The following is an 18,894-nucleotide window of genomic DNA, read 5'->3' as shown; positions in this document are numbered from 1 at the left end:
GCAATCAAGAAAATCTTTGACTTCCAGACATTTCCGTGCATGTTTCATGAGCTTTTTGCAGATCCCAGGAAAGTTAAAATATACTTCAAACGTGTGTGGCTATGAGGAATAGATTTAAAACTAATAAGTAGACTGTTGGACAAAAAGACATCTCAACTTTTCTGAGAGTTGCATTATCGTTTAAGTGTAGGTGGTCAAAGGTAGCCTGAGGTCCTGGGGTAATAAATGTGTAAATTCTGCTTACGGAAGTAGATTAAATCAATTTGGTTAGAGTACTTGCACAGCCTGGTTGTATATTGAAATTCACTTGTTACCTTCTGAGTTCAAATTATATGTGTCGTGCTCCCGGGGTATCGCTCTCTGCCCAAAGGGGGACACACCCTAATTTTTAGGAGGTGCTACTAAATTGTAAGTTATGCTTACGCCATGAAGAAGTTTCCTCCTGAATTGGATGCACAGCTTCGTTCTGTAGGATCCACTTTTGATTTAAGTCCAATTGGTCCAAGGAGAAGACCAAAAACATTGCAAAGGACAATCAACAGCACAATACAGGACAATGCAACGCCCACACTCCACCTGTAGAGGAGAGAAAAGACAATAGCAGGTTCATTCATTATCTCATGAACCCTCTCCTGTCAGCAGAATCCTTAAAAGATCAAACTGTCTCTAACATACTTGACAAAATATAAATGCCTGAGCGGCAGCTTAAATATCTTTTGAAATATAACTCGTTTTATGTCGTGCCAAAGATAGTTAACTAATAAAATTAATACGATTAATGCATTTGAATACATATTTTTACATATATGTTGTCTAAGATGGCAGCAATGTATATAGACATCTATGTAAATTGGCTTCGAGCTGTTTTTAGATACACATTTGTAGAAATTCTTGTCCTTGTGAAGTAAAACCTTTGAATGAAAATAGCCATAGAGGAATTGCAACGCGTCACATGATAACATAACATCATGCTATGCTATGTTATTACTACAAATCCCTCCAAAACATGAAGGTGTGCAGCTGGCCATACATAGACATCAAGTATTCTGGATATCTTAAGGCATTTTGGACATTCCAGGATGAAGCTCTGGCATAGGTTGGGTAGAACTGATTGAAACCTATGATCTCTAAGCAACAGCCGTGGATGGATGTACATAGGCAGGACGGGTATGGTTAATTGTCAAAATATAGCACTGGTTCAGCAGTACGGAATATAATGAATAGCGCAGTAGACTAAGCTGTTAAATACAACAATAAAAACAATTTGGCTCATCGTGGTTCTTTCACTGGTTTTGTTTATTGTTGAATTGCTAATTGTTTCAACTGTGTTTTTTCTTCAGGTTTAGATTTCCTCTTAAACATCTGCCAATTCTAAGTCAAGGAAGTTCACTCGTTTCCTGTGTGTACATTTTATCTTCACGTTGAATGGAATATTTCTGTTTGTGCTAGAATTCCTCACCCTAAAGGTTTGGGAGCCCATGTAAATATGTTTATCCATCTACAGGAGGTTATGCTTTTTGTATGAAAGTAGAAAACGTAGTCAGCATTGCTGTAGTCCAAATTGTGATGGAACAAAGGTGCCACATGTAGATATGAATCAGTGTAGGGGAGCACGTTCTTCAGGATCTTTAGTTGTAAAAAAACAAGTATTGGAACCTTTGGGAACCTGGTTCTTTAAGTATGGATCAACTACCCAGATATTAAAGTGCCTTAAACTAGTGAGGAAGGGGTTTTGGGCTGTGGCCAAATCAGGCTCTCTCAGAAGGTTCCATTCACAGTAGTAAGGACAAGTTGTTTTTTTGTAGGATTGAGCTACAAAAAGAGACATCTATCACCATGTCATGTAAAAGCACTTATATACAGAATTAGGGCCTGGATTTCTTCTGACCCAACTGAATGTTTTGACAGCTGAGGATCAGCTGAGTGTTATCGGCATGCATGTAAAATGCGCTCAATCATGGGACCTCATGCACAGGTTAGAAGGGGGATAATATTGATTGCTGGAGGACAAAAACACCATGGTTGATTTCTTTAGACTGAGATGGAAATTACAACATGACAACACTCTGAAATTTACTGCATTTCCATGATTTCAAATAGACTAGGACAAAACCATAAACATTGGTCTGGGCCAATCTGTCTAATAGGATGTTGTAGTCAATAATATCAAAGGTCTCTAATAAATCTAACAAAACCAGGGCCACATCACCACCATTACCCAGCCAGAGTTGGTCCTCCAGATACTACCATCAGCTTGGTGCTTTAGTGGGGCCTACATCCCATCTGGAATAAATCCAATAAATTTATATTTGCAAATAACTGTAACAGGCTAAGAACCATCTTCTCCATCAATATGCCTCGATATTGCATCAATGATATTAGGTTGCAATTATTCCGATGATCAGATCTTTAGCAGAATGTACCATGGCAAAATTCATGCATTGAGAACAATCCTTGTAATACAAGAACAATTCAAAAGCATGGGCAGCTCCAGGAAGATAAAGGGGTGGAAGAATGAATACTTAAAATTGCTAATTTGGATCTCAGTTAGTGGTTTAAAGCAGGGCAGTGTGCTCCCAAGTAATATTGAGCTTCATAGAAATCTTTTCACAAAGGAGGGTCAATAATTTCCTGCATGATGCCAGACAGATTTCTTTTCAACAAAATAGCAAGAAATATTCTGTTGTGACTGTGTAACCTGCAAGCTGCCGAAGCAGGTGAGGGTCACAGTGGGCTACATGCTGGAATGTACTGGAGGATAGAGACAGTAGGCATAGAATAATAAGAATAAATACTTTTTCTTTATGTTCTGCTTGGCATTGCAGATTTATTCCCATTTTCAATCACTGCATAAATGGGGTTTTACTATTATCCAGATTAAAGATGCTCATTTTATCTGCCTTTGAAGGATAAAAGGATTAGTCTGCCCTTCTGAAATTAAATCCCTGAACTGAAAGCTATACACATCTCACAGAAGAGACCGCTTAACTCACTGAGCCGTCCTACTGATCTATTGATATTTGTAAGATAAGTTGAGTTCTGGATAGAAGATGTGGTGAAGGTCAGTGGTGAAGTTACTTGTATAGTAGAGGATAAACTAACCCCATAAAGGGTATAATCTCCTTCTGCATAGCTATTAGTTGCAATACTGGCATACTTTTATGGTCTCTTACATGAAATGATTAAATCAGGATAGACCAATACTGTACATTCTCGTTTTTTGCACCTTTAATACATGGTACAGAGTGATACAGAGGTTGTTAGAGTCGTCCAAGTCCAACTCCAAGTTTGTACTTGTATGTCCCATCTGATTGATCAACATAGATTTGTTACAAATTTCTTTTAACCCCTACGCATTTTGGACCTTACACAGGTTCTTTATCAGTGGGAGATACTCATCCTATTTCACTGTCTGCCTCTAGTAACATATTCATGTGTAAAGATAGGTCATACAATTTACATACTGTACATACTTTACATTGAGCATTTCATGGCAGGGGGGACCTTAAAATAAGAGGGGGGATTTTATGACATTTTAGAAAGGTGATAAGATTTAGTAGTGAAGTATTAGCACAATTCTGCAGGAACATCAGTTACGAGGGAAGGGGCTGCTACCTTTTACTACCCAAGCACTGGAAGAGTCTTCTTCTGCCACAGGACTGTTCACACTATCAATGAGATTCTAGGCCTGAAGCATGTGCCTTATATACATCAAGTGTCCTCTGCCTAACTGGGGGACAGGTCTAAGGTTGCGCTATCTGACTACATGGACATGTGTGCACCAGGAACTCTGCGTGGTAACTCTCGCACCAGCTTTAATGCATCGTAGAGACTCCTCAACATTATTTAGTTGAACCCTCCGCGAGAACATTTTGGCATCTGCAAGGAATTCTAAACCCTTTGCCCCAAGGACATGAACCCTGCATCGCAACCCTTGTAAACCAGTGAAGTGTGTGTGGCAAACCATGTACCCCTCATGGAGTGCCTGTAAGTGACCCCTCTGGCTTATGGGTGCTAGCCTTGCATTAAAAGTTGTGTGCCTACAGAAAGGTTCTAAAAGAATCCATAATACCATAGATCTGAACCAGGCACAGGTAAGCTTTGTACCCATGGCAAAGACCTTGACGGACGTTCTGGCTGATTGCAATGGATCCTGATTAGAAAGGATGCCTCGCCATTCATGCTGATAAAAGAACAACAGTCATTATTAGGGTATGTAGGGAATTTTTTTCAGAAGATGCCAATTGTTTGAATATATGAAAAAGCTCACTGCATACTTATGGTATGTCCCACTCTATATATATATACATAGATGCATGCATGCCAGAGACCTTTCTGGAACACTGCACAAGGGTTTCCTCTTACCTTATGTTGTCGTATTCTTCTACTTTTGATTTACTCTCAAAGAGGGTTGTGGTCACCTTAGTCAACGTGGTGGTGAAGTTGTTCAGAGAGTCAGTGAAGGACAAGTCTTTGTTGATGTTATCTAGCTCTGTCTTTATATCATCCAGCTGCTTTCGCACGTCTAAGAAGGAGAAAACATACAGTCTTCTAAGCTTGGGTGCAGAAAATTTACAATTTTATCTCTATCATTATTTACAATTGTGAAGTGCAAGTCTGCTTGTAATAGAATCTTCCTAGACTGTGCGGTCTGGTTTCGGTGAGAAATCGCAGGCCACAATAGTAGGAAACTGTCAACTATTATCAAGGCCAGTTATCAAATTAACAGTGAACATAAACTTTAGTGAAGAAAATAGCTGATTAGAAGTTAACAATTCAAGCCTGTCTGGGAGTTCTCAAATGTGGATTGCTGCAATGGCTTTACAAAAAAGTGCCACTGCTTGACACTTCTTAGAGACTACTGGAAATCTGTTGTTTTTTTTTTAATGAGCCAGGCAGCATGCACGGAGGTGCTATTGCCATTGACAGTATATAGTAGAAAGATGGCTTCAGTACTGCTTAGACCTAGGGAAAGTAAAGTGGTTACTTCCTTTCAAATAAATATTTTCAGTCTGGGTTGTATCCACATATTTTTCGGTTCGCTTGAAAATACAATAAGTACATATCCTGATAAAAGTACTTCAAGGCAACAGGCAACTGACCCACTTCCTAGAGGAGAACAACATCCTGGACTCGTCCCAATACGGTTTCCGCAGTAACCACAGCACCAAAACTGCCCTCATCGCTGCCACCGACGACATCAGGGCCCTGCTGGGCAATGGCGAAACCGCGGCCCTCATACTCCTGGACCTCTTGGCCGCCTTCGACACCACCTGCCACCACACCCTACGCTCACGCCTCCATGACGCAGGGATCCACAATAAAACCCTGGAGTAGATCACCTCCTTCCTCACCGGCAGAACCCAGAGAGTCCTCATTCCCCATTCCAATCCGAAGCCGCCAAGATCACCTGCGTACCCCAAAGATCTTCCCTCAGCCCGACCCTTTTTAACGTCTACATTACACCGCTTGCCAACATCATCCGATCGCACGACCTCAACATCATCTCGTATGCCAACAACACCCAGCTGATCCTCTCCCACACCAAGGACCCTGCCACCGCCAAAACCACACTCCACAAAGGAATGAAGGCCGTCCCAGAATGGATGAAGAACAGTAGCCTGAAACTAAACTCTGACAATATGGTGGTCTTAATTCTCCAATCCACCCCCTACGCCTCGGACGACTCCTGGTGGCCGACCACACTGGGAGCTGCACCAACACCCACCAACCACGCTCGCAACCTGGGGTTCATCCTGGACTCAACACTATCAATGACCCAGCAAGTCAACGCCGTCTCCTCCTCCTGCTTCAACGCCCTCCGCATGCTTCGCAAGATCTAAAGATTGATCCCCACTGAAACCAGAAGGACGGTCACGCAAGCCTTCGTCAGCAGCAGGCTGGACTATGGCAATGCCCTCTACGCGGGAACCACGGGCAAACTCCAGAGAAGACTTCAACACATACAGAACGCCTCCGCTTGCCTCATCCTCAACATCCCCCATCACAGCCATATCACTGCCCACACTGAGACCTACACTGGCTCCCCGTCAACAAGAGGATCACCTTCAAGCTCCTCACTCACGCTCACAAAGCACTCTACAACGCCGGACCAACATACCTCAACAAAAGACTGACATTCTACACCCCGAACTGCCAGCTTCGCTCCGCTGACTTCGCCACCGTTCCAAGCATCCACCGAACAACCAGCGGCGGCAGATCTTTCTCTCACCTCACCGCCAAGACATGGAACATCCTCCCCATCCACCTGCGACAGACCCGGACCTGCTGACCTTCAGGAGACTTTTCAAGACCTGGTTGTTCGAGCAGTAGCAGCATCCTCCCTTCCCCCTCAGCGCTCTGAGACCCTCACGGGTAAGTAGTGCGCTCTACAAGTGATTGATTGATTGATGGAAGGAGGAGCCTGAATGTTACAGTGACATGTACCACACAGTTGGAAGTCGATCACAATTGTGACTCAACGGTGCTAGTAATGGGGACAATTTTGTGGCATCAAACCCCAATAATCATCTGAACCCAATATTTAGAACACACCAATATTTATCTCAGAATTTCAGCACCAGCATCTCCAGTTGATCTAACGGCTAGAGACTACACACCTTACCAGTGTAATATAATTTTAGCAGAGTTAAACTGAACAAAACAAAGTAAAACATTGAAATGGTAAAAGACTGAGTTCTACGCCAAAATGAAGCAAAAGTCGAATTTAATACAGAATAGGTAAAATTGCGGTACAGAGATAAATGCACACATTTGCCAAAAAGGCTGAAATACAGAAGTGCAAAATAATTCAGAATCATAAAATGTATTAATCCCTAGTTAAAGTGGAATCTAAGCAGAATTCCAAGTGTGAAACTCATAAAGAGTACCAACACATCCCATAAAGAATCTAAGTCAAAGGAACATAGAAAAATAAAAGTATCCAGCAACAGCAGTCCTAATGACAGCTGCAAAATCTAACAGAACCCGACAGGAATAACCCCAAAGGAACCGTAATAGCGAAACCCCCAAACTTTTTATACACAAATCACACTTTCGATTAATAGATTATACAAATTCAGCATAGAATGATTATAGTCAGGGTTGCACTGGCAAATCAGAAACAATTACATAGTTTTCGGCTATATTAGCACTACCCCTTAAGATAAGAGAAACCCTCCTTCCGTCTCCTCAAATGCCCTCCAGGATCTGATCAAAGCAAAGTGAAACAGCCCTCTAAGAATGCCTCATACAATTTGAACGAGCTTCCGGCGGAAGTCCTTGAAAATGATGCTTTCCACAGAGATGAGGGGAGAGGTGACTTGCAGTGGGACACTGATTGGGATGGGGAATGAACAGGAGGAGCAAGTTGAACAGAAACAATTGCGATCACTTTCATCCTAAAGGAATCATTATTCCTTGCCCTAGTGACCGCCCACACATCTACAATCCAGGACCAGCCACCAACAAGAGTAGTTCTATGTTGAAATCATACACAATATTATGAAAAATAGTTGTTATGCACAGTTAGACACATGGTAAAATGCAAAGTGTACCTGTAACTGTGCCGTTGGTCTTGGTTTTGACCTGCGCTGGGATACTTGCGAGTGAGTTTCTTGCCTTAACACCAAGAAAAAAAGGAGAAAAAACTGTATAAGATTGCATAGCCTTTGCATAAGACACAATACCAACATGAATTCAGAATTTAAAGCAAACAGGCCCTTCTTTATCAACGGATTCCCCACTCAGACACAGAATGGGTCAGGGCCAGTTTTAAAACAGAAGGCACCAGTTGGAAAAGCCTATATTTTCTAATCCACTAAGGTGGAGTGCATCACCTTTTTGATGGTGTGCTTTTGGTGACATTTCCTTTCAATTAGCTTTGGCCTGGTATGGATTAAGTATGAATTTCTTCTACCTTCCAATAACCATTTGTCTGGCAATATTTCTTTTTTTAATCAATGTCTATGTGTCATATAAGTGTATTTAGCTTACCTTGGATGCCATTTCGTTTACATTACAGGTTTAGTCTCGGTACAGTTTCCCTTACCTTGACAATTTGACTTTGTACCGTGTCCCTGCCTTTACATTTTGTGTTGAAATGCCTTTTTCTTACAAACCCACCATTGTGCACAATGGTGGGTTTGTAAGAAAAAGGCATTTCCACCAAAATTAAGTACATACAGGTGCCCAAACAGCAGAGTATTACTCCAATGTGACTTCTGGTGGGTCTGCATATTCTATATGTTTCGTGGATGTCCTTTGTTTATAGGGCTGGTGTAGTTGTCCTTTAGTGACAATAAAAAAAATGAGTAAAATCTTCTTCATAGATTTTACTGGAGCATGCAGAGGGCAGGAAGTCACAGGGTGTTTCAAATGATCTGTTTCTGCAATGAGTGCACCCAGTGCTGCGGATCATGATGCAGCTCACTTCCTGCATGCATGGCTCTCTGATCTTTTTTTATGTAAAACGAATGCTATTCATTTTTAACTCTACGAATTTTTCGGAAAAGTGACAAATGGCATTTTCAAATCTTTTTCCTCAACTACATACCAAACTAATTTCCACTTCACTCTAAACATTATAAATTGCAACTGTGCATTGCCATTGAATACTGGTCAGTGAGGATTGAAAATGGTATGGCAATGTCAACTTCACCTACTATGGGGTCCTATGGATAACAGAAATCGGATTACTCGGCAGACTCTGAACTGAGGACACTGAGCCATTCATAAACATATGAAAAGAATTATGTAAGGCGCTTATTGGTCTGTTTGTAATTCCACACATTCATACAAACATGCACACCCAGCACTCCACAACCCCAGCACCTGGTCATACTAGCTCACACCAAAATGACCAAGAGCCAGACAGAGGACAGCTCCTCAATCTGCAATCAGCATCACACCCTCTGGATGCCGCACACACATTAGATTGAACATCTCTTGCACACAATAAAAGCCCCGGTAGAAGTGCACTGAAACTACTGACAAGAGAACAAAACATCCAAAAACTGGTGTTGTCCAGTACTTCCATTTGTAACATAAATTCACATCAGCACACCAGAACAATGTTCCAAGGAACCACGGTATGGATGCACCTACATTCTATATCTCTGCCCTCAGAAGGCAAAACAACCCAACCATTGTATCTTTTCATCTGTATACAACAGTACATGGCTGCAGTACATGAATAGAGACACACACACAATACAAGACAAATAACAACGTACTTTGCCTCCAGTACCATGCACCTGTCAATTTCTCCTGTTTGTACACGATGACAGGCCCCAGAGCACATATATGGTAAACAAAACACACCACAGACCAGCAACAAACATGTTAACTTAAAACTAAAATACCACACTTATTTAATTACCGCACACAACCATGACCCAGCTAACAGAAACAAGGATACTACCCTTCCCCAAACTTCCTATTGTGACACAGTACTGCTCTTCCCCACATTTACAACACTGGATACACAATAAGAAACTGTATTGCTTTTCCCCACATTTATGTCACCATGAGCACTAACACTGAACGAGTGACCACAGCCACTTAACAGACCCTCCAGGATATCGCGATTTCGCGATTTCGCGATTTGCCGCGAAATCGGCACTTTTTAAAAAATGCCGCGATTTTTACAAAAATGCCCGCGAAATCGGCATTTTTGTAGAAATCGGGGCATTTTTCGCTATATCCTGGGGGGTCTGCTTTATCAGCAGCATTGGAGAGGCACAGCGGGATTGCAACCCTCACACCTCCAGCCCTTGATGAGCTGTTAAGAGGTGCTTCGAAGGTGACTGAGAGGGAGGGGCTGCAGGTTCAGGAGCAGCAACATCTATTCACATGCAAACAGCCCTGCCTGATGGTGGAATCCGCGACTGCCATTTCCCTCTTGTTACCCCTAGCCAACAATCAACTTGTCTCCAAGTTGATGCTAATTATCAGACAGGTTCAGCTATCCAGCCACGGAGAGCCCGAGAGGGGCCAGCCGCAGAGGTCACAGGGTCCCAGGAGGGCAGCACGCGCCAGCAGGTGGAAGAGGGGCTGGGGAGAGGTGAGGTTGGAGGGTTGTCTCTCGAGCTCTGGGGCGGCAAGCGCCCTGCGTCTGTGAATTCCTGTACGAGGCAATGTGTCATGTCTCTGCTATTTAGAGGGGGGCTCACACATTCAATTTCTACCCAGGGCCCCAAACATCCGAGACTCGGCCAGATTACACCCCTGATTACACCGAGGCAGCACGTGGTTCTCTTCACAGAGCGTAATTACTGTCACTAAATTGTAAGCAAACCTCGGTTTTTCAAACATGCAGTCTATAATTTAAGAAAATAAAGACCCTTTGTCCTGAATTGGCTGAATGGATGAGTGAATGGATGGATGGATGGGATGAAGAGTGGATGGATAAGTGTACAGATGGATAGGGTGGAAGGGTGGATGGATAATGGAGATGAGTGAAAGGATGGATGAGGGGATGGATGAAGGGATGGATGAGTGAAATGATAGATGGAAGGATACATGATGGATAGGTTTGCAAACGGTTGAATATGTTTGGAAATGGCTGGGCTTACTTATGTACTATTGCGCGACCTCTGATGGTAAAACGTACCTATTGTCCTGAAGTTTTGTCCTGAATTTTGAGCTCCTGTCCTGAATTTGTGTGCTGAATTTTGACCCTTTGTCCTGAATTTTTACACTCACCGTCCTGAATTTGCACCAATGCCAGTTGCTCACCCTATTCGCTGGCTTGGAGACGGAGCGCCGTGCAGAGATGTCTGTCCCTCAAGATAAACAGACAGAACCACTCAGCCGAGAGAGCTGAGGCGCACACGGGACGGGGTATCTGCAGAGGCGCGCTGGACAAGGGATGAAGTCAGAGGGTTGAGCTCACCTATTGCAGACCATTTCCCCCTGGGAGTGAGCCATGGGAAAAATCCTAGAGGCGAGACATTTAACACGGGCGTCAAGTGGCCCCATGTCATGGGTGTCAACTTCAATCAGTCCTCGCTTTTAAATCTGAGACGATTTGCAGGCTGACATTTTGCAACAAAACTACAAGTACCAACATGCAGTTCGCTACTGTTTAACAAGTGACCACTTGGCGGTTTTGACTGCTCTTTCTCTAGTGTTTAGGTCTGTCGAACGGGCATCCGGTGGGATATCAGGTCGTGTTCAAAATACACTGTACTATTTAACGTGCTTACTAATAAAAGGGGCGATGGGTATAGCCATCATTAGTGCAGCAGGTACAGTGGCACCAAGCTCTAAGGCTATTGCAAGACACAAACTGACCTGCAATGGTACGCCTCTTCTGGCGCAAGGCTTTGCAACGTGACGCATCTGGGAGATGCGTCACGTAGTAAATACCCTGCACCATGGTGCATCTTTTGCGCCGCCGCTGCGTCACAAAAGTGGCGCAACGGTGGCGTAAAAGCAGCGCAAGGGGCTTGTAAATCTGCCCCAAAGTGTCTACATTGTAAAGAAACCAAATATACATAGCTTCATGTTGTTAAGTAACTAAAAAAACTAAGATATCTGTGTTTGTTGTAGGAAAAATGGCCACATAAAATGCCGCAAAATTGCCGCTAAATTTCCATATTTGTGCCGCTAAATTTCCATTTTTGTGCCGCTAAATTTGCTAATCCATGCCGCTATATCCTGGGGGGTCTGACTTAAAAAGAAAATACTACACTTCCTTAATCATCACACACAGCCATTAGCCAGTGACCTCCCAGCCAACAGAAACCAAGGTACTACACCTTCCCAGACTTCCTATGGTAGAAAGGTACTGCTCTTCCCCTTATTCACAACACCAGATAAACATAATGTGGCAAGGTACTCCTCTTCGCCACTTTCACATCATCACAAGCACTCGTTACAACAGGGGACTCAACACATTTTCCATAGATTTTAAAAAACAGAACATTCAACCAAAACATATCCCCAAATACAACACAAAAGGTTCACGCAGATGAGTCCAAATAAATACATACATCCTATAGACTAACACCACAGTTTGCAGGAGGATATTCAAGTCTTCCCTAACATGCACAACAGAAAACAGGACAAAGCAACATACTATACAGAAACCCACATTTTCCCGAATATTCTTGGACTGATAATTTCCATAAAAATCAGATACTGAAACTACTACCTCACACAGGCACACACCACCACATCCAAAAGGGTGCTGTTCTTTCTTCTTCAACCTGACACTCAGAAATTAACCATGTGTACCTAAATGCATCACACAAGTACCAAAGTATGTACATTCACATGCATTAACACAAAAACCTTACTTCAGCATGAGAATTCTTTCCACATTTAGTGCTGGAATTCTTGGCTTGCAGAAGCATTAAACCTGTGTACAGTCCCCAAGGCAAACAACAACAACTACTATGCATTTTTTAAAATTAACACTATCCATTTTTACCATTCCTAGAACTGAGAGAGTGTCAAGTCATTCAGATAAAAAGTAGATATAGCACCTGAAGCAGCACCCAGTCTGGGACAAGATTTCACTTATCATAATGTGAAGGCCATCAAAAGAACATCCATTGATAATTCATCAAAAGTGTGTAGTCTGAATTGCCATCTCTTCATCTCACATTTTCTTTAGGATGTGTCTAAAACACTTCTTCTGGTGCTGGTAATCTGTATCAACATTTCTGAAACTATGTCAGAGGTTTTAATCCCTGATAATAATTTAGTATTTAAGCACCACCACTCGTCCCCTTAAGCGGAAAGAAACTCCACCCAGGTCACAGATGCAAGTGGCAGATTCAGATGAGCACAGCCTCAGATTCCATGTCGAAGAAGAAGCCTCCAGCAAGACTCCTTGAGGCTCTGTGAAGCATTCCATTTTGCCGCCGTCAAAAACTGGCGGTAAGATTGATTCCTTGCACCGCTGCAATCTCCTAGCTCTTGGCCTTGTGCTCGAAATAGCTCATGAGATATTCCAAACAGACATCAGACCCTGTTGTCTGGGGTATGCGCACCACCTTCGAAACTCAGGTTTGTTATTTATTTATCTGCTCAAAACTAACATAGTGCTAAGGGATAGCACAGTGAGGGTGTAAGGGCTATAAAATGTGATGTTACAATTTTTACCTGTTTTAACTGTTATTAAAAAGCTTAGCTGCTTTTTATTATCTTCTTTGATATTACCAATATTATGTGCACTAGAGCATGTCATTTTAAATAAGTATTTTTAAATAAATATGTTGAAATACATAATTAACATCCGTTTCGATTACCACTGCTCCGTCAGTAACTCGTAAGCATTGATACCACCTCATTTATATATTGGGTAGGGTTCTGTGGGGCTACAAAACCTGTTTTTCACATTCAGCGCTGGTGCATTGAACTAAGTTCACTTGTGTCACCCGGGGGTGTGAAAACAAGCCTTGTTGATCTGAGCCAAAGACTCAGTTTACACAATACCCCCTTCACTGATGCTGCACTTAATGTACACTCAGCAGTGTTGACTAAGCCTTGCAGGTGCTACGGTACACAGTCAAAATATCGAGTAGTAAATATCGACCTACCAAAATATCGTGTTAGAAATTTCGAAGGTGCAGAATATCGATGTCAAGAATATCGTTGGACAGAATATCGATTCTAAGGTAAGTAATATCGAAATACTTTATATCGATGTAAGTAATATCGAAGTTAGTAATATCGATAGCATATATATCGATGTTACTAATTTCGATGACACTAATATCGATATTTGTAATATTTTTTCGTTTTTTATTATGTATGTGTTATGTTTTACTTAAGTATTTAAATTAATTAATATTATAAGTGTATTAATTTTATATATTAATATTTTTATTTTTAAGCAAATTATATGTTTTAGTACCGGAGCGGGTTGTGGGTTTATAGGGGAATAGGGTGGGAAGTAATTTAATTATGTTAAATTGATTATTAATTAGTAGGATTTATTAATAAATTGTAATTAATTGGTAATTATTTTTAATTAATTGGAAAATTATTTTAATTAATTGATTAATTGATAAATATGTTCTGTAGTGGGTTTTGGGTTTATAGGGAAATAGGGTGGGAAGTAATATATTTAGGATAAATTAATTAATAATTAGTAGTTAATATTAATTAATTTAAAATAATTGGTAATTACATTTAAATAATTGGTAATTCATTTTAATTAATTGATTAATTGATAAATATGTTCTGTAGCGGGTTGTGGGTTTATAGGGGAATAGGGTGGGATGTAATTTAATTATGTTAAATGAAAAATTAATTAGTAGTTATTATAAAATAATTTTAAATAATTGGTAAATAAATTTAATTAATTTGTATATAATTTTAATAAATTGATTAATAGATATATATGTTCTGTAGTGGGTTGTGAGTTTATAGGGGAATAGGGTGGGAAGTTATTTAATTATGTTTAATTAATTATTAATTAGTAGGAAGTATAAAATCATTTTAATTAATTGGTAATACATTTTATTTAATTGGTAATTAATTTGAATTGATTGGTAAATAATTTTAATTAATTCATAAATAGATAAATGTGTTCTGTTGTGGGTAGTAGGTTTATAGGGAATACGGTGGGAAGTAATTTAAATTTAATTAAGTAATAATGTGTATACATTAATATTTTTTTTAATAATATAATTGTATATTAATTATGAATTGGTAATTAAATATTATAAAAGGGTATTTTTTTATATTTATTTATGGTTAAATATATTTTGCTAATCATATCTTTTATAATTATATATAGCTATTGTATATGGTTTATATTTATTTCATAGTTTATATTTGTATAATTTAAAAAAACTTTTATTTATAAGTATGTTATTTTAACCCCTACGCTATCCAACACTTTCCCTAATGTTGCACTCTCTGGAGTTGGAATCGTAATTGTTACCCCTACGCTATCCAACACTTTCCCTACTTTTGCACTCTCTGGAGTTGGAATAGTAATTGTTACCTCTACGCTGTCCAACGCTTTCCCTACTGTTGTACTCTCTGGAGTGGGAATAATAATTTTTACTCCTACGCTATCCAACGCTTTCCCTACTGTTGCACTCTCTGGAGTGGGAATAGTAATTTTTACCACTACGCTATCCAACGCTTTCCCTACTGTTGCACTCTCTGGAGTGGGAATAGTAATTTTTACTCCTACGCTATCCAACGCTTTCCCTACTGTTGCACTCTCTGGAGTAGGAATAGTAATTGTTACCCCTACGCTATCCAACACTTTCCCTACTGTTGCACTCTCTGGAGTTGGAATAGTAATTGTTACCCCTACGCTATCCAACGCTTTCCCTACTGTTGCACTCTCTGGAGTGGGAATAGTAATTTTTACTCCTATGCTATCCAACGCTTTCCCTACTGTTGCACTCTCTGGAGTGGGAATAGTAATTTTTACTCCTACCCTATCCAACGCTTTCCCTACTGTTGCACTCTCTGGAGTGGGAATAGTAATTTTTACCACTACGCTATCCAACACTTTCCTTACTGTTGCACTCTCTGGAGTGGGAATAGTAATTTTTACTCCTACCCTATCCAACGCTTTCCCTACTGTTGCACTCTCTGGAGTGGGAATAGTAATTTTTACCCCTACGCTATCCAAAGCTTTCCCTACTGTTGCACTCTCTGGAGTGGGAATAGTAATTTTTACCCCTACGCTATCCAACGCTTTCCCTACTGTTGCACTCTCTGGTGTGGGAATAGTAATTTTTACTCCTACTCTATCCAACGCTTTCCCTACTGTTGCACTCTCTGGAGTGGGAATAGTAATTTATACTCCTACGCTATCCAACGCTTTCCCTACTGTTGCACTCTCTGGAGTGGGAATAGTAATTTTTACTCCTAAGCTATCCAACGCTTTCCCTACTGTTGCACTCTCTGGAGTGGGAATAGTAATTTTTACCCCTACGCTATCCAACGCTTTCCCTACTGTTGCACTCTCTGGAGTGGGAATAGTAAATTTTACTCCTACGCTATCCAACGCTTTCCCTACTGTTGCACTCTCTGGAGTGGGAATAGTAAATTTTACTTCTACGCTATCCAACGCTTTCCCTACTGTTGCACTCTCTGGAGTGGGAATAGTAATTTTTACCCCTACGCTATCCAACGCTTTCCCTACTGTTGCACTCTCTGGAGTGGGAATAGTAATTTTTACACCTACGCTATCCAACGCTTTCCCTACTGTTGCACTCTCTGGAGTGGGAATAGTAATTTTTACTCCTACGCTATCCAACGCTTTCCCTACTGTTGCACTCTCTGGAGTGGGAATAGTAATTTATACTCCTACGCTATCCAACGCTTTCCCTACTGTTGCACTCTCTGGAGTGGGAATAGTAATTTTTACCCTTATGCTATCCAACGTTTTATATAATTAATTGTAAAAATATTAAAAGTATATTTCATTTTTTATATTTTTTACATTTTATTTGTGTTATTGTTCTATGTTTGTAAATGTATTTGTAATTTTGAATATACTTTATTAATTTATAAATTAGTAAAATAATTATTACACCTTATTGTTCAGTACATATATATTATATATACACTGTATATATTTAGTTAATGTATTATTAATATATATGTATTATTTATTAATTTTAAACATTATTAGATACTTTTAACTATGTAGATTTTATTTATTAGTGTTATATACTTTATTTCACATTTATATTTTAAAAGAAAAAAAACGATATTTTTAACATCGATATTTTTAACATCTATATTATTTTTTCGATATTTTTGTACTTACCATGTTGTAGATAGGATGTCGATATTCTTGCTTTCGATATTTTTGACTCGATATTTCTGTAGGTCGATATTTTTGAGGTCGAAATTCTGTCAGTGATCCCATAGTAGTCCATGCACCTTTCTATCAGTTTATCATTCTTGCACGTTCTACTGTGCACTTTGAAAATATTACTTGTACTGCTGATCAACAGCTGCAGTCAACACAATAGCATTCAGTTAACCGTCAAAGTTAATACACCTTTATACCTTCACTCTGCTCCTAAAATAAGGCTGTCACCGTCAGGGAGGGCGATTATTCCAGAGAGATGGCCCACTGAACAGCAACCTCTCATGCTTCTCCTGGCCAGATCGGAGTACTAGGGTCCTCATTTATGGGGATTTGGCACAGGGAGCAAATCACCTTCCTTCGCTGCCCTACGCCTCAGGGTAGGGCAGGAATGCACTGTATTTATCCAATACGGTCTATTCCTGCCCTTTACTCCTGCACAGGCACAGTTTCGGCAGCCTAGCACCAATGCAGGCCCTGTTAGGATGGTGCATGATGGTGCAAAACTCACCATGAATGCTGCTCCTGCCCTGTGCAGCACTTCTCTCCTGGTGATCTTGGTGTCTACAAGCAGGAAAGGGAAGGACTGCCTTCCTGCCCAGTGGAATGTGAATCCAACCAATCCTGAAGCTGCTCTCAAGCTGTCTCATGCAGCTCCAGGATAGGTTGGAGCAGGCTAACCCAGAGCTCATTTTGAGGCTGGAGGCCTTTGCAACAAATCCCTTTACTGTTTCACAACCCTGGGATTGCTCGGTCTACAGTGCGCATGTCGGTCTGGCTAGCGCAAGACAACCAGTCAAACGGACAAGTGCACTGGCAGGGCCAGTTGTCATCGTGCAATCGCAGGATTCAGCCCCACCCCCTGCCCTCATGCTTGTACTGTACACAGTGCAAACCGGTGGCAAAATAAAATGGCATTACCATACCATTTATTTATTTGTGTTTGCCTGCTGCGCATTCTGCAGGTGGGGCAATGCTCCTCCCCCCTTCAGGAGGAATCGCCCCTGCCGAGAGGCGTTTTCCTGTTTCTATGTGTGCTGCAGAATGCAGTACACATGGAAGGAGGAATAAACGTGGAGAAATAAAGTTATTTCCACTTGTTACGTCTCACCTCGGGTGGCATAAGATTTTGGTGCATCCCCAGTTTTACATGGTTTTGTACATCTGGGAAAGCTTCAAAATGCATGGGTGTTGCCTGGGAACACCCACCGCAACGCCCATAGAATGCTTCCTGAGTGCAGAGTAATCCAAAACAGAGATCAGCACTGCCTTGCCTTTCTCCATATGTATGTGGCCATTCAAAGGCATTTGCTTGGCATCATAGATATGATTTCAAGGTTTGCGCTGCCGGAGCATCACAGAAAGAAATGCTCCAAGCGGTGCAAGGGGCTCATAATATGCCCATAGATTTCTTCCAAGAGCTTGCCATCATTGTTCACTGCCTAACATCCTGCAGCCTTCTGCCTTACACCCACCTACATCCCCAAGGTACGCCAGTCCAGCAACCAGTGCTGATGTCATCAGCTGCTATATTGGGGCTGCCAGTACCAGACTACTCCTGCTTTGTGTAGGACTTCTCTCCAACTCCAGAGATTCCTACTCTGTCACAAACAGTTCCTCATTGCCACCTGGGTCCTGTAGCTTCTCCATTCAGGTCAAAATACTGTTGATGGAGAGTATGGTCTTCACACTAGAGATGGAGCCATGAGAGCAACAAAGAGTAAGCTCTTTATTTCACGTGAGTCCATAATCAACACTACTGCCTCATTTGCTCGTATCCTTCAACTGCAATTAATTTCACAGCTAGCAATGATGCACACACATACACACACACCAGCATACCATACATCAGCATATTCTCACAGTATCCACACTCAACATTCCACAGCATGCTCACTCAGTCTATGTATGCATAGACATGCCAATACTCGACAACGATCAATAGCACAATGAGCAGCCCTATTTAGACATCAGTTCTGAAAGTCTGACACATTCAGTACAACTCGGGATATTTGAACCACCCCTTTGGCAGTCGTAGTAAGCATCTTAGTATCAATAGCACCCTTGAATATAATATTGTTAACGCCAAAGGA

The 18,894-nt window shown here is 41.1% G+C and overlaps 1 protein-coding gene across 2 annotated transcripts in view; it reads right to left on the bottom strand.

Moving 5' to 3' along the window:
• Window positions 1-18,894, bottom strand: part of LOC147711924 (prominin-1-A-like) — a 487,531-nt gene that overhangs the window by 111,745 nt on the left and 356,892 nt on the right. For both annotated transcript variants that reach the window (XM_086922649.1, XM_086922650.1), the window contains exons 10-12: window positions 7,557-7,620; window positions 4,366-4,525; window positions 424-576 (exon numbers count right to left, since the gene is read on the bottom strand). In XM_086922649.1, coding sequence (XP_086778775.1) covers window positions 424-576; window positions 4,366-4,525; window positions 7,557-7,620 — 377 coding nt within the window. The remainder of the gene's footprint in view (window positions 1-423; window positions 577-4,365; window positions 4,526-7,556; window positions 7,621-18,894) is intronic.

Source organism: Lissotriton vulgaris, chromosome 5 (genome assembly GCF_964263255.1).
Source record: "Lissotriton vulgaris chromosome 5, aLisVul1.2, whole genome shotgun sequence".
Taxonomy (NCBI): Eukaryota; Metazoa; Chordata; class Amphibia; order Caudata; family Salamandridae; genus Lissotriton; species Lissotriton vulgaris.
This window is presented reverse-complemented; position numbering and strand designations above follow the sequence as displayed.